At 44.3% G+C, this 24325-nt stretch overlaps 1 protein-coding gene across 22 annotated transcripts in view; it reads left to right on the forward strand.

Annotated features, from left to right (window-relative positions):
* Positions 1-24325, forward strand: part of PTK2 (protein tyrosine kinase 2) — a 193462-nt gene that overhangs the window by 27783 nt on the left and 141354 nt on the right. For 15 of the 22 annotated variants that reach the window (XR_008701993.1, XM_055545652.1, XM_055545655.1 and 12 more), the window contains 2 exons: positions 16707-16846; positions 22008-22323. The exons of 4 other annotated variants lie outside the window; for them this stretch is intronic. Coding sequence is in view for 15 of the 18 variants with exons in the window: in XM_055545652.1 (XP_055401627.1) it covers positions 22227-22323 (97 nt within the window). In the remaining 3 variants the exon portion in view is untranslated. Of the gene's footprint in view, positions 1-13722; positions 13910-16706; positions 16847-22007; positions 22324-24325 lie in introns of all 22 variants that reach the window. 3 more of the 22 variants (XM_055545662.1, XM_055545660.1, XM_055545653.1) reach the window with 2 other exon arrangements.

Genomic DNA, 24325 nt, shown 5'->3' on the forward strand with positions numbered 1-24325 from the left:
TCTGTGAAGAGTGTGTCTTTATGTTTCCAGTCTTACATTGTGATTCAGAAATTTGGGTGAAGGAAATAGTCATAATCATAATAGCTGCCATTTATGTGTTAGTCATTGTGTCAGATTAGTATTTAATTTTTTGTAATAGTTCAGTAAGGTAGCACTTACTGTTCCCATTTTATAGAGAAACTGGACTTAGAGACGTTAAGAAACTTGCCCAAGGTTTCATATGGTGGTCATCAAGTTTTCAAGTTCCCATGCCCTGATGGTCCTGCTGTGGGTCTTGCTTTCGTAGCCGAGAGTTGCAGACCCTTCCCTAAGCGCCGCGCCTCCTTTCTGTGCTGTCAGCCGCGCATCGACCGTGGTGCGTGTTTTCGGTGTGTCTGTCGCCTGTGCTGACCTGCATCACCGCTGTTTGTACAGAGCTCTGCAGGTGGTTCATAGTCCAGGGTTCCCGGCTCAGACCGGTTTCATCAAATACTGGGAAAACTAGGGGAAATGGGTCCGTTCCTGTCCTTAGAAGTGGGGAGACAACTTTTCCTGTGGAAATTTTTATAGACTTTGGTCTTCTGCTGCTGCTGCTTCTGCTAAGTCGCTTCAGTCGTGTCCGACTCTGTGTGACCCCATAGACGGCAGCCCACCAGGCTCCCCTGTCCCTGGGATTCTCCAGGCAAGAACACTGGAGTGGGTTGCCATGTCCTTCTCCAGTGCATGAAAGTGAAAAGTGAAAGCGAAGTCGCTCAGTCGTGTCCGACTCTTAGCGACCCCAGGGACTGCAGCCCAACAGGCTCCCCCGTCCCTGGGATTTTCCAGGCATGAGTAGTGGAGTGGGGTGCCATTGCTTTCTCCGAGACTTTGGTCTGCTGCTGCTGCTGCTAAGTCACTTCAGTCGTGTCCTACTCTGTGTGACCCCATAGACTGCAGCCCACCAGGCTCCCCCGTCCCTGGGATTCTCCAGGCAAGAATGCTGGAGTGGGGTGCCATTGCCTTCTCTGAGACTTTGGTCTACTCCTCATGAATTCTGAAGTCAAAATACACAAACTCCTCAGCATTTCTTCTTTAACTGTCTATTAGAAAGGGTAGACAGAGAAGGCAATGGCACCCCACTCCAGCACTCTTGCCTGGAAAATCCCATGGATGGAGGAGCCTGGAGGGCTGCAGTCCGTGGGGTCACTAAGAGTCGGACACGATTGAGCGACTTGACTTTCACTTTTCACTTTCATGCATTGGAGAAGGACATGGCAACCCACTCCAGTGTTCTTTCTTGACTGGAGAATCCCAGGGACGGGGGAGCCTGGTGGGCTGCCGCCTATGGGGTCACACAGAGTCGGACACGACTGAAGCGACTTAGCAGCAGCAGCAGAAAGGGTAGATGTCTCTTAAAAGAACATTTGCAGCAAGGTGGATGAACTTGGGAAGTATTATGCTAAATGAAATAAGTCAAAGAAAGACAAGTGCTGTATGTTATTACTTATATGTGAAACCTAAAAGTACAACAAACTAGTAATATAGCAACAATAAAAGCAGACTTAGAACAAGCTGATGGTTACCACTGGGGAGAGGGTATTGGGGAGGGACAGTTGAGGGCTGGGGGTGTAAGAGGTACAAACGATTAGGTATAAAGTAAGTTGCAAAATGAGCAATATAGCCAGTGTTTTATAATAACTATAAATGGAGCATAACCTTTAAAAATTGGGAATCACTGTATTGTACACCTGTAACTTAGGTAATATTGTACAGCAACTATACTTCAGTTTTTTTAAAAAGTTCTATTTTTTGACCATGTGACATGTGGGCTCTTTGTTCCCCAACCAGGGATTGAACCTGCACTCCCTGCTTGGCACGCACGAGTCTCAACTGCTGGACAACCAGGGAAGTCCCTATAATTCAGTTTTAAAGAAAAGATCTTAGTGAAAATTTCAATTGAAAATACGGCCAAAAGATTTGAGTAGGTATTTCGTTCATTTCATAGGATAAGAATAAGCACACAGAAAGATGCTCAGCATCGTTAATCACTGGGGAAGGGCAGACAGCAATTACGTTGAGGTGCCATTGTAATGCAGTTAGAGTGGTTAACAGTAAAACCAGACGACACGAGGTGACAGTGTCCAGTGACAAAGATGTGAAACAGGACTCTTGCCTTGCTGGTGGGAATGCAAAGTATAACCACTTCGGAAAATAATTTGGCAGTTTCTTATAAAGTCGAATACATACTTATCATACAATCCAGTAATCCTATTTTGAGGTATTTATCCAAGAGAAATGAATATTTATGTCCGTGTGCATGAATGTTTATAGCAGCTTTATTCATAATCGTTTAAAATGGAAAACAACTTGAATGCCCATCAGCTGGAAAACGGATGAGCAGATTGGGGTCCACCCCTGCAGTGGAATCCTATCCAGCAGCAGCAACAGGAAGGAGCTAACTACCAACATTGGAGCAAAGTGGTGCGTCCAAAGCGTCCTGCCCGTCGAGAACACGAAGCGCTCGTGTTGCTGGGGTTCCATTGATGTAACATTCTGGTTAAGGCAGAGCTCTGAGAGCAGAGATGAGGTGAGTGGCTGCCTGGGGCTGCCAGAGAGAGACTTGTTTTCCGGGGACATGAGGACACTCCTCGGGGAGACAGAAAGCGGCCGTTCCTCCGCCTGACGGTGGCCATGCCACAGAGGACGTTCGTCAGAGCTCCTGAGCGGGAGGTTTTCCTGTATGGAAATTATACCCCAGGCTTCAAAGATAGGTGACTTCTGTGTGTATACACACAGATACTGCACACACTTGAGCTCAGGTTTTCTTTCAGGCTGGATTAAACTTTTTTTTCTGGACAAGGTATCCTGGAAGTTTAAGTGAAGTAGATTTTAGCCATAGACACAGCTTCTGAAACCATGTAACCTTGAAGTCCTTGGCTGAGTTTTGTATGTTAAAGCCTTTGTATGTAGTTTATCTTCATATAACATGATTGTATATTACAGATGTTGTGTAATTAGCATAAGTAAAAAATGTTTTAAAAGTTAAATTATTTTAGGGGATTTCAAGTTCTTGTAGCTCTGGAGAAAAATAGTTTTACCAGTGTTTACAATGAATAAATTATGTTTTCTCTGGTTAATGAGACAAATTTATGTAGTCTTCAGCTGTTTTGTTCGGTCAGCTGTAATTGTAGGATACAGGTATATTTTACACTGCTAGAAATACCAAGAATGCACACAGAAAATGACACACATAGGCTTCACTGAGCTTAAGACTTGCAATTGAAGTACAGTTTTTAGAAGCATGCAGGAGAGTTGCTTGTTACTGCTCTGTGGTGCTTTCTGATGTCCTCCAGAGCAGTTAGTTATTCAGCACTTTTTATTCAGCACTTTTTCCCAGTAGGCCCTTGTTTATGTATAGAGTGGGGAGGGAAATTAAAAGTGGAAGGTTGTGTGTGAGGGTTTTAATTTTATTTACAAATCAAAATTTGCTTTTAGAAAGTAAGAAGGCCACTATTTTAAATGACGACTTCATGATTTTATGATGGGAGGACGCCGCTCTGTGTGGTCACAGCAGAGTCAGTGGTACAGCGAAGCTGGTTTCTGCCCCTTTGTTGCACATGCCCCTCTGTGTTTGCGGCCCTCCTTGCTCTCCCCTGGACACGTCAAGCTTCCCACCGTGTGTGTCCAGCCCCGCTCACCGCGGCTCCTGCCTGCCGCCCTCTGTACAGTGAGCACATGGCCCAGATCCGCTAGTGGCCTCTTGGCAGCACGCTGAGAGACAGAAGAGAGAGTGGAGTTGTCCTGCTTATGTTTTGCTGTCTGGCTCCATCCCTGTGTCTTCCTCTGGACCCCGCAGTAACTTAATCCTGGTCCAGAGGCCGAGGAGAAGGCTGGGGTATTTGCTTCAGTTGATGGCATTTCCAGGTGCTGCGGGGCTCCTGTTGCATGAACTCGGGGACGGTTTGCGGGGTGTTTGCTTTGATTTAGCTCGTGTTGTTGCTGCACACGTTTGGGGTGTACCATGCAGTGTCTCCTGAGAGGTTTTGGTATGATTTGCTTGAAGTTATTGTATATGCAGAATAGGAAAAAAACAGATTATACACTTAAAAATTATACACTTGGATTATACACTTAAAAAATATGTAACCGTATTTATTTTCCTATATATTTCAGAGGATACTTACAGGTCTTCTTAAACGAAATGTACTGAAAGTCATCAGACTCACTTTTAGCCTGTCTGGGTGACTTGGGATCTGCAGTGTGAACACTTGTCGCCTTCAGCGTGCGGTAGCACAGCTTTTGCCTTTTTGTCTGCGGTGAACCTTTTTCTCTCCTTCGGATCCCAGTGTTTTGGTTGGGGGGGCCTCCTTGTGCTTTGGGCACGTGAACTGGGTTCCACAACAAAGTGACAGTGGTCTGCACTGGGCTGACTGCCTCAGAAACCCTCCAGCACCCTTTCTAGTTTGCTGCTCCTTGTGTTTTGGTTTTTAATTGTTTAAAATTGCAGTATAGTTGCTTTACAGTGTTTCAAGTGTACAGTGTATTTTGTTTTTTTAGATGAAAAAAATTTTTTCTTTTATAGAAAAGTTATAAGCTGTAGTAGTATAGGGAACTCCTGAATATGGCACTTCACCTAGATTCACCAGATGTTAAACTAACGTTCTGTTACCTTTGCCTGCAGGCCCTCCCCCAACCCTGTTTTCTTCTTCTCTCCCTTCCCCCACCCCACCCTATCTTTCTGTCTTTCCAGGTACATGCACACGTGTATTTACTTTGAGAGTAGGTTGCAGCGCTCACACCCTTTACCGCTTAGATACTGCGATGAGTCGGGACTGGGGAAACAGACTTGGGAGGGCACAAACAAAACCTTGTGTGCACCAGGAGAAAGGAGCAGCGGCCCCACAGGAGACGGAGCCAGCCTTGCCTGTGAGTGTTCAGGAGTCTCCGGTGGAGGTGTGGGTCCACAGTACCTGCCGCGGGGCCAGGGACACTGACCGCGGCAGTCCTGGGAGCTGCAGCGTGCTGGCATAGGCCCTTTTTTAGGAGGTCACTGTTACCTCTGCCAAAGCCGGGCTATAGGGAGGGAACAGCCCCACCCGTCAGCAGAAGATTAAAGATTTACTGAGCATGGACTTGTCCACCAGAGCAAGACCCAGTTTTCCCCACAACTAGTCCCTCCCATCCGGAAGCTTCCACAAGCCCCTTATCCTCATCCATCAGAGGGCAGACACAATGAAAACCACAATCACAGATAACTAACCAAACTGATCACGTGGACCACAGCCTTGTCCAACTCAGTGAAACTGTGAGCCGTGTCATGTGGGCACCCAAGATGGATGGATTGTGGTGGAGAGTTCTGCCAAAACGTGGTCCACTGGAGAAGGGAACGGCAAACCACTTCAGCCTTCTTGCCTATAGAACCCCATGAACAGTATGAAAAGAACAGAATGACCACGATGTAATTCATGGAATTATCAAATTACCAAATTTACAAAAGTTAACATTGCCTTTGCAGCTCATACACTTATCAAAATGTAGACACCATTGTCATTTTGTTGTTGAACCCAGGTTTTTGTGCCTGACGCACACGGAGGCCAAACAAACCAAAATGCTGGAATTTGAAGGAGAGAAAAGTTATTGCAGGGCCAAGCAAGGAGAATGCTCAAAAGACCTGAATCCTGGGTGGTTCTTGGGGCAAAATTCCAGGGGAGAAGGCGACTGCAGGGTGTGTGGCCCTCCTCTCATTGGCTGGTGAGAGGTAACAGATTGTGTTCAAGGAATCTCAATCATCAGTCTTCCGCTTCATTGCAGTTTGGGTTCTGCTCAGCCTGAAGTTACAGTCCTCCACCTGGGTGGGGCCCCTAGTTGCTGTAGAAGACCTGTATCAGATGTTACGCGTTATCTACCCTTTGAGGAGGAACCAGGACCCTGCTTTATTCACACACTGATATTTCTACTGCTCCTCCTCTCTTTCTGCATTCCCTTAATTAGTAACTGTTTGAATCTGCCCTTTGCAACTCAGGGAAGGTCTTGGAGGCTGAAACAAGAAATGGAGGACACAGCAAGGCTTTATAGTGCCTGGGAAGGGCCCCAGGGCCCCAGAAAGTTCCTTCATGCCCCTCCATGGTCACAGTCCCTGCCCCAACCACTCGCTGCTCCCCTCCCCCCATAACTTCTGTGTTCCTTCCACTTCAGGTCACTTTTGCCTGTTCTAGGAGCTCATGTCAGCAGAGTGGTACACTGCGTATAACTGTGAAAGGTGGTTTTTAGCACCATGTAGTAGAGATTCATCTATATTGCTGTGTAGTTGGTTCCTTTCTGTTGCTGAGTAGTGTTTCCTTGCAAGAGTCTATCCTGTTTTGTCTGTCCATTCTTTCTCCATCAGTCAGTTCATTTGCTCACTTGTGTCTGACTCTTTGTGACCCCATGGACTGCAGCACGCCAGGCTTCCTTGTCCATCACCAACTCCCGGAGTTTGTACTCAGACTCATGTCCATTGAGTCGGTGATGTCATCCAACCATCTCATCCTCTGTCTTCCCATTCTCCTCCCACCTTCAATCTTTCCCAGCATTAGGGTCTTTCAATTTTTTTTTTTTTTAGTGTCTTTTCAAATGAGTCACTTCCTCACATCAGGTGACCAGAGTATTGGAGTTTCAGCTTCAGCATCAGTCCTTCCAATGAATATTCAGGACTGATTTCCTTTAGGATGGACTGGTTGGATCTCCTTGCAGTCTAAGGGACTCTCAAGAGTCTTCTCCAACACCACAGTTCAAAAGCGTCAATTCTTCGGCCCTCAGCTTTCTTTATAGTCCAACTCTCACATCCATACATGACCACTGGAAAAACCATAGCTTTGACTAGACGGATCTTTGTTGACCAAGAAATGTCTCTGCTTTTTAATGTGCTGTCTAGGTTGGTCATAACTTGTCTTCCAAGGAGCAAGAGTCTTTTAATTTCATGGCTGTAGTCACCATCTGCAGTGATTTTAGAGCCAAAAAAAAAAAAGTCTGTTATTATTTCCATTGTTTCCCCATCTGTTTGCCATGAAGTGATGGGACCAGATGCCATGATCTTCATTTTTTGAATGTTGAGTTTTAAGTCAACTTTTTCACTCTCCTCTTTCACTTTCATTAAGAGGCTCTTTAGTTCCTCTTTGCTTTTGGCCACAAGGGTGGTGTCATCTGCATATTTGAGGTTACTGGTATTTCTCCCGGCAATCTTGATTGCAGCTTGAGCTTCATCCAGCCCAGCATCTTGCATGATATACTCTTTTCATATAAGTTAAATAAGCAGGGTGACAGTATACAGCATTTATGTGCTCCTAGCTACTGACTTTACAGAATCTCAGGCAATTTCCATTTTGACAGAGAGAAGCTTGTTCTTTCTTTTGGTTTAATTTCCATTTTGTTTTGTTACTGTACTGATACAGGATATTTGGTGTGTTCTGCATTGTGTTTCATGCAAAATAGCTTTTCTCGCCTGGCTTAACACATGCTGTGTTGTTTGTCCTGAACATAACCGTTAATCCCAGCTCCTTCAAGCAGAGGTCATTTTCTTCCTGCCACTTGCCCATCGTCAGCGATGTGTTAGTGTAGTGAGCAGTGAGTGTAGCGGGGCCGGTGAGTGAGCGTGAGAAGGGAGATGCCTGAGATCTTCATTGGTCAGCAGACTGCCCAGCTCCTGCGTGACCCCAGTCTGTGCTCTGCACTGCTGAAGGAGAGGTTTCCCCCCAATCTTGCAGATGATTGGTTGAAAATTTGGAATCATTTTTGGCTCTTCTTAAAGAGTTTTTGATGTACATTTTAGTAACAATGTCTCCCTTAAAAAATATCTTTGTTAGTTTATGAAATTGAGATTAGTACAGTGTAAATACTGATTTTTCATTATGTGAGCCTTTATGAAGTGACACGCCATAAGATGGAGTGTGTGCCTACAGTGTAGCTTCTACCTGCTAGTGACAGTGGTTTGAAATAGAAAAGCTTGGTAGAATAGTGGTGTTTGGGTGTATGTATGACATTTTCTCATAACCTCTGTATCACAGTAGACATATCCCGGAACAGACTCATTCTTTAGATTTAAATGGGAAAGATTTGGGGGTCCTCAAGTGGTAGTTTTCTTCTGGACCTGCAGCATTGATGCAGGCTGCCTGTTGCGTTTATGTGGAAACTCTTTGTCAGGCGAGTGTATGTTCCTCGGTTCTTTGTCTCGTCACAACAAAGATTTGGAGCTCTCAGGTCTTGGACAAACCGTGTTATAGCTCTTAGGCAAATCAGCGTTACAGCTCTATTTTATTTAGAAGATAGCAGGAGAGAGAGAGAGAGAGAAAAGAGCTCACGCACGCAGGATAGAGAGTCCGAGAGAAAGTGCTTTGACTCCTCCTTTTATATGTTTTTTCCTCCACCTGGGCCTGCCCTATGCAAATTGGGCTTAGCCAGGAGTGCTGTTTGTTCTGCCTGAAGTCTTCACTCTGGTCCTCGGACCTTCCTTTGACCTTCCTTGTCTTTTAGCCACCGCCATTTTGGACTCCTTTTTCCTATTCTACCTACCTAACACTCTTGATCCTAAATTGATCCTCTTTTGGTAGCTGAGGGCAAGTGAGACTTGGTCAGTCTTAGAGCTGCATTTTCACTGTTCACAGCTGAACTTCACTGCCTTGTATGTCAGTAACAGAGATATTTAACATATTTGAGAAAATGGATCACATATGTGCTTAATTTTGTCATAATTTTTAAAAGATTTAAAAAATTACTAAAAATGTACTTGTTCTCTTGAGTGTGACTTTTAATCTTCAGAGTAAATCTTTAGTTTGGGCTTCCCTTTTGGCTCAGCTGGTAAAGAATCCTCCTGCAATGCGGGAGACCTGGGTTCAATCCCTGGGTTGGGAAGATTCCCTGGAAAAGGGAACGGCTACCCACTCCAGTTTTCTGGCCTGGAGAATTCCATGGACTGTATAGTCCATGGGTCGCAAAGAGTCAGACAAGACTGAGCGACTTTGACTTGACCTGACTTAGGTGCGAACTTCAGCATAAACTTGCACTCATTGGGCACTGAGGAGTTTTCCGTGTGATGCATACTTGTAGATGACTGAAGAAAACGTATCTGCCTTTCTTTTTTATCCCAACCCCACCAGTTCCCCAGACCTTACTTTTATTCAGGTAAGAAGATGGGAAAGGGGGCAGGGTGTAGCTTTTCTTGCAGGATATTCTGATTGTGAAAGTGACGTCAGTTCTTAAGTGGATTTTATCTGGAAGAGAGTAGAAAGCATGGTGTTTGCATGGCATTTGTGCAGTGATCATGATGGTGGTGTTACTCTAGGACACGTTGCGGCTGCTGTCGGGAGCTTTCCCAGACGGCAGAGCAGAGTGGTTTCCTTAGCTGTGCAGCAGACGCCAAGGGTGCCTTCTTTTTGCAGTGCCTGACTCTGTAAAGGAGACAAAAATGGGTTTACTGTGGATTGTGATAGATGTACAGAGAGGAGATTGTGTACAGAAAGGAGACTTGGGTTTCTCAGACAACTGTGAGAATGAGGTGGAGATTGACTAAGTTTGTGGAATGAGATTGTCCTGAGTATAGTTTTCAGCAGAAGAAAGAATTTCAGTCAGCAACTGTGTGTAGAGATCATATTGTAGCAAGTATAGGTGGTAACTTCGAGGTCACATGGAAAGAGCTGTAAATGCCCTGGAAATCTTGGGGCTAGGAATGTGTAATTACGTTTTACAGGAAACACTGCGGGTGGTGATGCTGTTATTTTTGTGTTCTCTTTTGTTATTGTTAGATGAATTCATACTTCTATTTTTTACTTAAAGATAATATTTGATTTCCATTTAAGGCTTGGGAAATATACATTAGGAAATTCCTGTACTCCGAGTTCTTAGGTGGTAATTCAAGGATCCCCGTGAGAGGACTGTGCTTTAAGCCACCTGTAATCATATGCAGACTGTGTATGTAAGCAAAAAATAAATGCATGTTCTTTCATAAATTCTTTAAGTGCATTTTATACAGACATATTTATTTCCTAACTTTTTTTTTTTTTTAAGAAAAATCAGATTTGGAGTTACTTAAAGGCACAACTCGGAGAAGGCGATAGCACCTCACTCCAGTACTCTTGCCTGGAAAATCCTGTGGATGGAGGAGCCTGGTGGGCTGCAGTCCATGGGGTTGCTGAGGGTCGGACACGACTGAGCGACTTGACTTTCACTTTTCACTTTCATGCATTGGAGAAGGACATGGCAACACACTCCAGTGTTCTTGCCTGGAGAATCCCAGGGACGGGGGAGCCTGGTGGGCTGCCGTCTATGGGGTCGCACAGAGTCGGACACGACTGAAGCGACTTAGCAGCAGCAAAGGCACAACTGAAGTAATTAAAATTTCCCCAGGAAATAACTATAAAAGTATGCAGTAATGATTATAAAAAGAAAATTTAAAGTATTTTTGCAGATTTTTGGCCCTTCTTCTCCCAATCGCATAATGGGAAGCAAAATAGATTTTTTTTAAATGTGTAAATTTGATATATATATTTTAAGTAACTGTTTTATTATAGGAGACCCATGTTCCTATGTTTTATAATTAGATCTCATTTTTCCCCTACAGTCAGAACTCGAATGTCTTCAGTTGTTCTTGTTAGATACCTTTTCATCTGTTTCTGATGTTTAGCTTTCTGCCTTTGAGTGAACCACTTAATATTAGTTAAAGATGCGTGCACAGGGCATATCCCCAAAGAAGAATAAGCTGTATAATGGCTTTATTTAACTGAAGAAATTTCTTCTCTAAAAGATGATCTTTCTAGGAAGTTTTTTTTAAAATGTTCTCTAGAATATCTTATGGATTGAAGAGCTGTACGTAAAGGTAAAATGTTTAAATCATTTTTTAGATTTAAAACTTGCATGGGACTTACGTTGAAAATTTTATATAGTGTTTAATATGCATGTTAAACACTTTTACGTTGGGCTTCTTTCACTGAGCATAATGTTTTCTGATTTCGTCCACGTTGTAGCCTGCGTCAGTACCCTTCCTTTCATTGCCGAGTAATGTGCGGCAGGAAAGACACATTTGCTTTTAGGTTGTTAGCTTGCCAAAGCCTCTCATGCTTCTCTGACCCCTGGCGGCAGTTTTCTGTGGATGCTGAGCCGGGGTTCTCAGCCTCCTTGTTCACAGGATTGGCGAATAAACACCAAAGTTCAAAGGAGCTGCAGGAGACCCGCTCCGCTTTGTGGTTCTTCGCCCTCTGAAGTCTCAGCCCCCCTTGTTCTCACTCACCAGCATCTCTCTGATTATTGTACTTTATGCACTTTCCCTGTTTTTCTAGGGGACACGCTGTTGCGCCTCCCTTGGATTCAGACATCTCAAAAAAAGGGGGAAGGAGGAATCTTTGAATAAGTGAGCTGTTACAGACTCTCCTCTCCTGTGAAGCAGTCATGCTCTGCCCATGTGGCTTGTGAATTTGAGCGGTTGCTGTTCTTATTCCAGCTCTTAGGACCTAAATAAGAAGGGTTTCTGCTGTTTCTTAAGAGGTGCAAATAGCCTTAAGCAAGCATGGATTTTGCTTACTCATTTTTAGGGCTTGCCTCCTCCTTTAATGTCAGACATTAATGAATTCTGGAGTTTGTTGGTTCAGTGTAAAAAATGCATCGCAGCTGTTTCCAAAAAATAGATGTGCTTTTACAGTTTAGTTACTGTGATTCTTGTGTTTAAAAAGAAGTATTGAATCCTTTTATTGTTCTCAGAGGGAACTTTTAAAGTTGAGTGACTGTACTTAACACACCTTGGGCAGAAATGTTTCTAGTTTCACGAAGCTCTAGGTGATTGCGCTAGATGTGGGGAGCCTTGGGATTGTGACGGGTGGGCCAGTGGGCGGAAGTGGAGTGTGGGAATGAGAAGGTGTGGGCAGGACTCTGGTAAGGCATTTCTCAGGGACCCCAAAACACTCAGTCATCAAGATAAGTGATGTTAACAGTATTTTTAGAAGTCAAGAATCAGTGCAAAAGTCCTTGATGGATAGAACCAAACTTTTAATGAAGACAGGGTCATTATTACTCATTTTTCCTTTTGCCCCAGCGCTGCTCCTTGTTCTGTCTTAACTTCTACTTACTTTGGGTTTAATTTGCTAATGCTTTTTCTCATTTAAGGTAAAAAAAAAAAAACAAAAACAGACAACTCATGTTTTCACCCTTTAAATATAAGTGCTTAAAGTTAAAAAGTTCCTCTGTATACTCTTTGAACTCCATCCTAAAGATTTTGATCTTCTGTTTTTAATTGTCAATCCTGTACTGAACATTTTTTCAATTTCTCTTTTGATGTGTTGTTTGTGTGTTATTTAGAAAAATAATGGGAACTTTACTAGATATCATTTCTTTAAAATAGTTATTTTTTGTGTTCATTTATTATTTTTATTACTTAAAATATATATCTTGAAAATCCTTGCAGTTTAGAACTGGGAATTACCTTAATTCTCTATAGAACATGTTCCTTTTTTAAAAAATTAATGAGTATTTTCCAGTATCAATGAAAAATTTTCAGCAAACACCGTTTTTTTAAACACATATATGTAGTCACTCATCTTAATGTTCCAGGCTTTATTTGCTCATTCCCCTTCTGCCAGCATGGAGGCAGTTCCCAGTTGTTTGAATTTTTCAGATAAACCTCTGAATCGTTTAAGCCTTGAATGGCACAGGAAGTTCACTGGGGGTTTCCCCGACCAGCCTGCTGGGAGCATGCTTACTGGGACCTGTGTGTCTGTCCTCTGGGAGCTCTCAGCTCCCTGGGGACCCGGGCTCTGTCCTAGGCATTCTTGGGTTGCTGGCGCTTCTTAAGTCACTGTGCCAGCCCAGAAGATGCAAAGGAATGCCCTGATGATGTCAAAGCCCTTTATGTGATGGTATTTAATTCTCCTAACAGCTGTGAGTGGTAGATGTCATTTTAAAGTTCGTTTAACTGATGAGAAAACCAAGTCAAAGAGAAGTTAAAAAAGAAAAAAAGTGCCCCAGGTCACATATCTACTGTGTGGCAAGGTCAGAATTCAAGGAATATTTCAAACAAACTGAATGGACAGCTTGGGGCTTTCAGGCTTAAGGAGATGGAAAGGTGACTGTCTTGGCTTTGGAGTCACGTGTGGCCTTACTTTTACAAAGTCTCATCGGATCCTCTGTCCTGCAGCTCTGTAAGCCTGTTTCCTCATTCTTGCAAATGGCAACACCAGCAGTGATCCCAGGTTTTCTTCAGGGATTTTGTGAGCTGCGCAAAGCCCGCGTCCCGTGCCGCGCCAGCGTCAGCACTGCTGGGCCTGTCTCCAGCCTGGTCCAGGATAGGCTGTTGTGTCTCTTTTTCCTTCCTCTTGCGCTTCAGGCTCGTTCTCACTTCTCCAGGCTTTCCCCCTTGTCCGTACAGGTAGACGTAATTGTGTCACATTTGCGGATTTGTTGTAAAACGTGAGATGCGTTCTTTTAAAGTGGTTTTAACATTTTAAGTTTTTTATTGGGATAGGCAAAAAATACAGAACATAAAATTTGCCATCTTAGCTGTTTTCAAGTGTGCGGGTCAGTGGTGTTAAGTGTATGAACATGGTTGTGAAACAGATCTCTAGGCTTATCTCGCAAATCTGAAGCTCTGTACGCCTTTTCCCCTCTTCCCCGCTTCTTGGTGGTCACTGTTCTACTTTCTGTTCCTACGAGCCTGGCTGCTTTAGATGCCTCGCATAAGGGGAAGCATGCAGTACACATGCGGGACCTGTGCTTATTTCCCAGGTCACAGGGTTTCCTTCCTTTCAGAGGCTGAGTGCTGCGCCGCTGTAATCACACCGCACTTCTGATTCAGCCGCCGACGAACACTGCGGTGCTTCCTGCTTCTTGACTGCTGTGGGTACTTGCTGTGAACAGAGGGGTGCGATCTCTTCAAGACCCTGCCTTCAGTTCTTTTGGATGTAGGACTCCCCAAGTGGAGCTGCTCGATCGTGTGGTAGTTCTAGTTTTGACTCCTTTGAAGAACCTCCGCTCTTTTCTGTAGCAGTTTCACCATTTACGTTCCCACTGATGTATGCAAGAGTTTCTGTCTCTCCACATCTCTGCCAACACTTGTTATTTTCATATTTTTTTAAAAAAATAGTAATAATCATCCTGATAAGGGTGGCGTTGGTTTAATAACTTTTAAAAAACTGAAGTATAGTTGATTTATAATGTGCCAGTCTCTACTGTACAGAGAAGTGACTCAGTTATACACATACATATGTTCTTTTTTTAGTAGTCTCTTCCATTATGGTTTACATGGGATATTGAAGATAGTTCTGTGTGCTGTACACTAGGACCTTGTTTATCATTCTAAATGTAACAGTCTGCATCTGCCAACCCAGACTCCCAGCGGTTCTTCCCCTCTCCCCTTCCTCCCTGGCAACCACAAGTCTGTTCCCTGTGAGTCTTTTCTTTAATAGATAGGTTCATTTGTGCCATATGTTAGATTCCACATGGAAGTGATATCATATGGTATTTGTCTTTCTCTTTCTGACTTCACTTGGTATGGTCATCTCTGGTTGCATCCATGTTGCTGCAAATGGCATTGTTTCTTTCTTTTTTATGGCTGAGTTTAATAACTTTTTAATGATAAAAAAAATTTAGGTAGAATTGAAAAAGTGACTCTATATGCTTCTGGCTGAGTTGGAACAGCGTCTCTTGACTCCAGTGTGACAAGACCAGAGGCATGGAGGAGGGAGATGGACAAAGGAAGCCAGCCACTGTGCAGCTGTGTTTGGACAGAGAGAAGCCTCAGTGGTGCCTCTTACTCAGTATGACTGGAGGAGGGACTGGATCCGTGCTGGGTGCTTCTGTTGGATTACACTCTAGAAACGCCTTCTTTTTCCAGGCCACTGTGAGGGATAATTTAAAATGTCGGTGGTTGATGTGTCCCTCTTTATAGCTGAGGAATGTAGGTTGTAGAAGAGGCTCATTTACCACCAGGGGTCCCCCTGGCCCCAGCGCCCCTTTTAGCTACAGCCGTCTGTTCGCAACCTGCCGCCGCACGGCCTGGTTTCTAACCAGACGCTAGAGGTTTTCTTGGGCTCTTTCTGCTTCAGTTACCTAATTCGGGAGCCAGTGCTTTGATACTGTCACTGTTTGCTAAATAAGGTGAGTGGTCAAACTATGGATAAATTGGATTTGTAGGGTAAAAAATACGTGGTGATGAAATGATGAGGTGATTTGGATATGCATATGCCTGTTCAATAAAAGTTTCAAAGTTGAACAGTTTCAACATTTTAACTACTTGATTGCCTTTGATTATTTGTGTCTTTTTGGTCAGTATACACAAAAACTGCCCTCTACTTCATAACATGTTAAATATATTTAGGTCGAAAATTTCGATTCGGTGAATGTCTTCTCTCATCCTGTGTTACTGTGCCTCTGCTGCCCATTGTATTTTGAAAAACCATAGCAGCTTCTTCTCACACATTCAGGGTCCTTTTTTTCCCTCATAAACTCTCAACTGATTCTTACCCTGGAATTTAGTGCTGATCTTTGATGTGGGAAAATAAATAAGGAATGGCTATGAACTAGTGTCTCTGGGAACTCTCTGGTTCAGAATTATTTAGATTAATAATAGGTTCAGGGCTTTCTGCCCTTTTAGAAGACGTTTTCCCTCTGTCTCATCTCTTGAGTGTGGATTCATCCATTAGGATGGATGGGTGTCTGCTGGTGGTTTGGATGCGTCTCTCAGGTACCAGCTGCAGGCTCAGCATCTCGTCTGAGTGTGTTCTGGGCAGGATTGCTGACACCAGGGAGCGCTGTGGGGTGCTGTGTCCGGGAGAGAGAGGCCTGTCTGTCTCGTGTTCTGCCCCCAGGCACATTTCTTCTCTGCCTGCTTGTGCCTTTGGTCCTCACCGTGGCGCAGTGGTCACCCTCCGGAGGCCTGTGGGGCCCGCCTCCCGCCCCTCTCTCTCCAACGCTTTGCAGCCTCTGCAGGTAGCACCGCTGGGGTAATGATTGAAGGGTGTGGTCTGGCTGGTATCCGAGAGCTGGTGCTCTCCCAGCTCCACCCGGCTAGCTTGATGTTAGGTATGCTACTTCCTTTCTCTGCTCCTCAGTTTGTTCACGTGTCACTTGTGGATTTTAACATCACCTACATCATTGGTTGTGTTAATTGAGAAAATAGGTGTAAGGCACTTAGCCAATTGGGCTTCCCAGACGGCACAGTGGTAATGAATCCACCTGCCAGTACAGGAGACGCCAGAGAAGCGGGTTCAATCCCTGGGTCAGGAAGGTCCCCTGGAGAAGGAAATGACAACCCACTCCAGTATTCTTGTCTGGAAAATTCCATGGACAGAGGAGCCTGGTGGACTACAGTCCATGAGATCATAGAGAGTTGGACATGACTGAGCAACTGAGCACGCACGCACACTGAGCAGATCGGCAGGGAACAGAGGCTGTGGGCCTGGCTGCCGAGTGTGATTTCCAGCTCTGCTCCTAGAAGCCCTGTGACCTGGAACAAGTTATCTCTCTGTGCTCCAGTTTCTTCATCTGTGCAGTGGAGGTGATAGAGTCTGCCTCGTGGGAGTGGTTTTTAATAACTAAATAAGTCAGTATTTTAAAAGTACTTGGAACTGGGCTTGGTGCATAGTAGGCATTAACTTGGCATCCTTATTCATAGTAGGCATTAACTTGGCATCATTATTATCATATTTTCATTATTATTAGTGTTGCTGTTCTGCTGTTTTGTGACTGACATTTTCACGGTTCAGTAAGTGATGGTCGTTGTCTTTGTTTTTCAGGTGAACACACTGAGGTTCAGGATGGTGAAATGACTCTTTCTTTGTCCCACGGGTAGAACTGGGGCTCCTTTGCATCTTCCAGTTGCAAGTCAGTGCCTTCCTCAGCTTCCCCAGAGCTCCTCCAGAGTATTGGAAGGGAGGTATGGTAATTGTCACGAACCTTGGCTGGGAAAAAAAGTAATACTAGTACCATCTCCTTTTGGAGTATGTTGTGTTTTGAGACCTGTTGTCTCTTTGTCTTCAGAAGGTAATTATATCCATTGTTAAGGCTAAGTTTCTTTAGTTCTTACTTACCAAGTCATAATTTTTATTGATATTAAAACTTTAAGAAAAATTTTTTTCTGTGTTTGTGATGGAGACAGTGAGTCACAGTGACATTGAACAGATAATTCTCTGAGTCTGAATGGAAGTAAGCTTAGAACAGGCACCCAACTGACAGAAGTTGGGTATATTGTACCTATCAGTTGCTAATGGACATACCATGTGGTAAAAGTGTTGATTTTATTTAAATCTGTAACTTTTGATTAATGAGGCATAAAGAAAGGCAAGAGAAGATAAATTTTGAATTGTGTATATAATTGTATATAATGTGAATTACATTATATGTTTTTACAAATTCTTCTTGTTGGTTGACATAAAACCATTTACCAGTGCTTTACTCTTCTAAGAAGCACTGCCGAGGAGTTTTGGTCTAACCTAAGGCAAACTGTGGAAACTGTGAGAAGTGTATGAGAACTTGAACATCAGGGTTGCATCTTTGTGAGCTGCTGTTGTGACGTTTGTAAGCAGTTTGTTTCTTTATAGTTCTTTCCCAGTGACTTTCTTTTCTTTCTTATTTTAAAAATTGTTTATTTCTTAAAAATTTTTTTTAAATCTTTTTTTGGCTGCACCATGGGACATGTGGAATCTTGGTTCCCTGACCAGGATCGGACAATAACGCCCCCTCCCCGGCATCAAAAGAGCAGAGTCTTAACCACTGGGACATCAGGGAAGTCCCCCCCTGGTGACTTTTCTTATTTCAGGCCAGGTTTCTGTAGGAAAGCCAGAGTGGGCAGACCTACACAGTATGTGAAGTGTTCTTTTGCTCACTAACTTTGTTCATAGCATTCTTCGCTAGCCTTCCAGTGGTTTTATCTAATCTTACACACTAGTCTCATTTGGTTCTATTAACATCTGCAGTGGAAGTTCTGTTCAGAGTATCAGAATACTTCAGTTGTGTGGTTTATTTTTTATGTCAGATGGGGAAGGGCATTTCCATATGGTTTTCCTAAAATTCATATCAGTTTTTCTTTTCCCATTCTTATTGGGAGGAAAAGCAAGGTTTACAACAAGTATGATGCACGTATTCATTCTGTGAATATTTTTCAAACCCCTTTGCTGGGTCTTGGAGGTGAAGCAGTGCCCAGGACCAAGGCTGGCCATGCTGTCACGGAGCTTAGTGTTGGGCTCTGACACCTAGAACCTAGACTGCCCCTCTGCCATCTCCTCCTTACCTGCGGGGTGAGAAGGAGGTGTGGAGTGCGGCCTGTACATTGTACTGACTGTATTAGCAGTGAGGCCCTGGGGACAGTGCACAGACTCCGTGATGTCCTTCCCCCTCTGGAGAGTGTGTGTTGTGGTGGGGTAGCTGGGCAGGGGACAAAGGGCAGGAATAAGTCATGGGGGGCTGTAGGAGGTGTGTATGCTTTGGGGCAGATGGAACTGGAGTTAAGAGTATGGCTGTGGACTTTTAGATGAGGTGAGTGGAGTGAGTAACATTTGAGCCTTGTGGTTATCTGAGACAGGAGTGTCCCACCTAGAGGGACAGGGCGTGTAAAGGCCCTGAGGTCGTGCACGCCTGGTGTGGGCTCAAGGCAGAGTGGAGGTCAGTGTGGTTGGAGCTGAGAAGACCCTGGGGGTGGGCTTGGTGAGGACCCCAGGTGTGGGTGGGAGGGCAGCCTTCAGGGTTTTGAAGACCATGCTCAGTGTGTAGGCTTGGGGATCTGGAGAACTTTTGGTGAGTTTTAGCAAAGGATTGAGAGAAGGCAATGGCACCCCACTCCAGTACTCTTGCCTGGCAAATCCCATGGATGGAGGAGCCTCGTGGGCTGCAGTCCATGGGGTCGCTAGAAGTCGGACACGACTGAGTGACTTCACTTTGACTCTTCACTTTCATGCATTGGAGAAGGAAATGGCAACCCACTCCAGTGTTCTTGCCTGGAGAATCCCAGGGACGGCGGAGCCATTAGACGACTGAAGCAACTTAGCAGCAGCAGCAGCAGCAAAGGAGTGAAATGGTGTGCTTGATTGTTTTGAAAGGAAGGGTCAGTTGCAGCTGCTGGGTTGAGAGGGGAGTATGGGGCAGCCGGATTGGAGATGGGGGAGCGGGGTTGGCCTGTGGCTTTGACCCGTGTGCAGGTCGGCAGCAGACATAGGGCAGTGGGCAGGGAGAGGTCACGGCCCAGGTATAGTTTCAAGGCAAGGATAATGGTTTTGCTGATGGATTGCTTTGATCCTCAGAGACAGAGAGAGGAGTCGGGATGACTAAGGCTTGGGGCCTGAGCAAATAGTAATCTTTCTTGTAAATTTTAATTATGAGTTTACTTGTTAAGTGGACTTACACTTAACTAGTTGTTCTTAGCTGGACAGATACTACAAAGAAGTTGTTTTAAATATCAAAGAACTTTCTGTATTAACATGTAGAATTTCATAAATAAATAAATCAGAGCTTAAAGGGATTGCTTACTTTTTTCACTTCTGTTGCCATGAACTGTAGGCCTTTCCTGTTCTTTTCAAGATGTCACTGATTGGGAGTTTAAAAGCAGGAGTTGTTTTAATGTTTAGCAAAAAGAAAACAGGAGTAGAGATATCACCAACCTCGCTAGGACTCTTTTCAGCTCTTCGGCCTGAGGCAGGTCCACCTGGACCTCAGGATCCTCTTCTGTAGACCCGGGGGAGGAAATGCTTTGTTGGGGTTGTGTTCAGGATTGAAGTCAGGCGTTTCCGCACAGGCCTGACTCACAGGTGCTGCCCTGCTGTTCCCAGAGCACCTGCATCCTTCTCTGCTCTCACACCCGTGGCTTTTTCTTTTTCTTTTCAGCAGCCCTGAGGCTGCTGAGAGCTTCCCTTGTAGCTCAGTTGGTCTGCCTGTAAGACAGGAGACCCTGGTTCAGTTCTTGGCTTTGGAAAATCCCCTGGAGGAAGAAATGGCAACCCACTCCAGTATTCTTGCCTGGAGAATCCCATGGACAGAGGAGCCTGGCAGGCTACAAGTCCATGGGGTCTCAGAGTTGGACACAACTTAGCGACTGACCCACCACCACCAGAGGCACTGAACTTGCTTGTAGCTGCTGCTTTGTCAGGCCGCCTCTGGTCCTGTCCTGGAGAAGTTTTGCTTCTCTGTATCTTTCCAGCTTTTAGACCTTCCACACCAGAAGGTGACATTCGGATACTGAAATAAAGTATCAGTTAGCTTGGTTGGAGGGAGAGAAAGCCGCTGCCGCTGGTTATCTCATCTGGACCCTAGGCTCCTCCTCATGCCCTCTCTCCCCGGGCGCCATGTCCGCCCGCGCTGCCCCCACCCGCTGCTCTGGACAGCTGCCGCCTCGCCTTCTGGGCTGTGGGTGGAGACCCTGTTCCGGGATGGCGGGTGGGCTTAGTGACCATGCCTCTGCCTGGTTGAAAGGCCCTGTCTTTACTCATCTTTTGAAGCAGTGGTGGCACTGTTGCTTCGGTGTGAAAATCAGATGTAATCAGTATCTGCTGTGTGGAATACAATTGGTGACAAGGAAAGGTAGCTTTGAGTTGCTTTTTACATTTTTGAGAATCTTACGTTCCAAGAGAGACTCCCAGTTTGCTCGGGCCATTTGTAGTCTGTTGGTTGATGGTTCAGATTAAGCCCTGAGCCCTGCTTGTGGGGCTGAACCGGACACCCAGGTACCTGGGATGTGCCTCGACGCACCCGTGGCGGCAGTGGGCCTTTCTGTCCTCGGCTCGCCTCAGTATCGGGGCAGGCTGGGCTGGTTTTCAGGACAAACCCCGGATCTGTCCGCCTCTTTCTTCTGCTCTCTTTCTGGCTAGCTTGCCTGTGTTTCCTGGAGCCCCCTTTCTTCCCACTGTTGCCTGAGTTCAGAGTTTTCTGTGGTAAATGATAGTTTTCACTGTGGAGTAGGGGCAGTCACTTGAGTTAGGCCTGCAGTTAGGAGCCCGAAGGTAAAGCCTGCAGACAGCAGCATCTGGAGCTGCTGAAGCCTAACACCCGGCCCTGAGGCATCCCTGGGCACAGCCTTTGCTCAGTAACCCCGCCACCCCCAGAAGTTCGTGAAGTCATAAGACCCTGTTCACAGTTACGTAGAGTACTTGTCTTTTTATTAGCGTGCGGGGTTTTCTACTAACAAAATTACCCATATATTAAGAGGGCTAAACTGTGCTCAGGCAGGGTTCTAGGAGCCTAGTTACTTACTGTCTTCCTGCTAAGATAGTATTATCTCACTGCTCAGATACTAAGTGTGGAATGTGTTCAAATAGCTGGATTTTTTAGATGACCTTGATTATCTCTCAGTTTGAATGAAGAAAGTAAGTAACTTTGCATTTTTAAAGAAAGTTGCTCTTACAGGTTATTAGAGTGTTTTTCTCTCCTACTTGTTCAGTATGACTTTACCATTATATTTTAAAGCTAAAAAAAGAAATGCATCTTGGATCCCTCAATATTCCATTAAACTAATTTTGAAAGTACCTAGCAACCTCACATTCTTGTTTTTATGTGTTTTCTAGATAGTTTTTATAAATTTACAAACTTACTTTTCAAGTATCAATCTGAAGAAATACCTTAACCTCAAATATATTTGAGTTCCTGTGGACATAGTTTTTACAGACTTGTTTTTAGTGTTGATCAGGATTTTATTTTCAGAATTATTCTTACTTCATTAAGGTAATTATTTTTAACTGTAAGGTCAGAATTAGGCTGGTAAAATGCCAGAAGCACTACTTTGAAAACAAAAATGGTTTGCACAGGCACCTACAGACCTGATCTGGGTCAGACTTGATTTGCAGCTTACCCAGTTTTAGAATCGCCTGTCAGTTCTGTAAACAGAAGTCAGCCAGATGAATTGAACAGAAGGGTGAGATTAGCATATTAATAAGGCGCAGGCTCCCGGCTGCCCGGGGCTCCTCCCTCTGTCCCTCCTCCTCCTGTCCCCTCCTCCCCGCCCTCTCGCCCTCCTTCCCTGAATGAATCTAGGAACAGAGATCCTTGGGGTCATGTTACTTGCTGGTTTCTTTCTGTTTAGGAGCTTAATCCGGCCAGGACGGTCTGTGTTTCAGATTGCGGAAGCTTGAGAAGATTCTATAACTGAGAGGCATTCTTCAAGCTGCTGGAAAATATTACAGAAGGAACACCTCCTAAATTTTGCCTCAAGCTCTGAAAAAAGGAGCGCAGAGGGGAAGCTTAGTCTTGAATGCGGATCGAAGCAAGTCCAGTGGGAGTGATGGCCCAGGGCTTGGTGCGCGGACTCCTGGCACGGTCTCTCTAGGACTGAGCTTATGTTGTTGGGAGTGGCGGGCCGAGGGGCCCTGGAACCCCAGGCGCTGTCTATGGAGAAGAGCGGCTGTAGTCCGTTTCCAGTGTGTTGGGCTAAAGGTATAAATAACTTAAAGATCTGTTCAGTTTAAGTTTTATTTAGATACATGCTTTTGCACTAAAAAGGTGGATAAGAGTTTGTCAGGACTTATTTCAAATAGATTTACAGTTAAATTTAAGGAAAAATGGAAATTATTTGGTATGGGTTTGCAACTATTGCATAAAACCATTTAGAGAGCATTTCAAATAGTAAATAAAATTGTTTTTATGAAAATGCATTTAAGTGAGTAAAATATTTTTTTTCTATAGCCTGTCCTATGTCTCTTCAAGTTTCATGTTTTATTTTGAGTTTTAATCAAGATGTCCTCATTCATTCTGCCATGTGGAAGTTTCTAAAGGATAGAGACTAATTTTTAGTTTGAACAGGACTATAGGAAAAGGAATAACATAGATTTTCCTATTTCAAAAATTGGTTTCCTTTACTCACTGTAAAGATTGTATATTTATTTGGAAACTCCTTGTTGTTGCAAGGTGGGCTTGTCTCTAAGGATTGGCAGGGCTGTGAATAAATAGCTTTCCCCTGTAATGTGGTTAGAGGCTTCAGTGATATAAAAATCAAAACTCAAAATGTAGCATTTCATTGTAACACGTGTTTGAGGAACACGTTTAGAAGAATGCATATAATTCACATATGAATAAGACCAAAATGGGTACGCTGCTTTACTTTACTATGAATATTTTATTATTGAAAAAAAAATCTAAATATCTTACTAGAAGTATGAACTTTGGAAGAGATTATAGTGTTTTTGCTTGTCCCAAAGCAGTCGATTGCAGGCAGTTATTTTTCCATTATGTTTGCTGACTGCAGAGTAAATAAATAGAGGTGTTTTTATTGGAATATCATTCTGATAGAGATGGGCTGTGGGTGTGAGAAAAGAGCTCACCTATACACAAGAGGGAAAAGGTAGAGAGGGTGTTGAGGTCAGGTCTGCCTGCCTGTAGGGCGGGAACAGGCGTCTTCTCAGGTGGATCATTGCAGAGCAGGTTCTAACAGCGCGGGGGTGCGGGGGCGGTGGGGGGGTTGTGCCCTGTCCACTCCTGGGACCGAGTCCAGGGCCCCATGGGTATCAGTGCGAAGGCGTGGTCTCAGGACAGGCCCCTCTGCCTTCTCTCCTTACTCTCTCACCCGTAGGTGTTCATCCCGATTATTTTTTGCTGTGTGATACAGACAACAGTGTTCCTATGCAGGAATTGGCTGCATTGGTTATTTTCAAGTGTAAAATCACTACTTTTAGATAAAGACAGACCTCAAACCCAGAGACTGTGTATCCAAAGCTCGGTCTGCAGTTGGATGTCCTGAAGCTCACACTGGCTCTGATCGGTCACATTAACTTCATAGAACAGCCATGGCCAGATGTAAGATGTGTAAGATCCTTACTAGAACAGGCTAAAAGTAATAGGACCCATATTTGTGTACTTTGAACTGAAACCTTTATCCCTAAAAGAGTCTGGAGTCTTTTCTATAATAACATTATTGTACTGATGAAGTTAATGTTAGGGAACCCGCCTTAGATTGCACCCGAGGTAGAGTGTATTTTAACATGTTTTAACATATTTAAGAAGACGTTGTTATAAATTGTGTTCAACTATGTCGTAATTTCCTACGCTTGAAGACAGTTTGAATTCAGACTATTGAAGTAATTCTAAGTGTTCACAGTGCTGTGTAATTGGCTGCAAGGCTACTAAGCACAGAAAGTCCTCCTTGGAAAGTTCTTCGATTCTGTCAATGTGTGCATTGTTTGTTTTGTCTTGTTGAAAGACTAGGAAGGATTGAGAGGTGTCAGATTTGGTCGTCAGGAACAAATGTGCTGTTGATTCCCCCCCACACCTGTCTTGCAGTGGTAGATTGAAATTGAATATACTATTAATAGTTCCTTTGTGTGATTCTGGATCCTGTGGTTAAAATCATGTTTTTTCTGTATCAGTATTTTAAACATCCATCTGTCCATCTCTGGGAATAACCCTTCTTCTCTTCTATGTCTCAGAGTCCAGGGGTCAGCTG

Source organism: Bubalus kerabau, chromosome 14, assembly GCF_029407905.1.
Source record: "Bubalus kerabau isolate K-KA32 ecotype Philippines breed swamp buffalo chromosome 14, PCC_UOA_SB_1v2, whole genome shotgun sequence".
Taxonomy (NCBI): domain Eukaryota; kingdom Metazoa; phylum Chordata; class Mammalia; order Artiodactyla; family Bovidae; genus Bubalus; species Bubalus kerabau.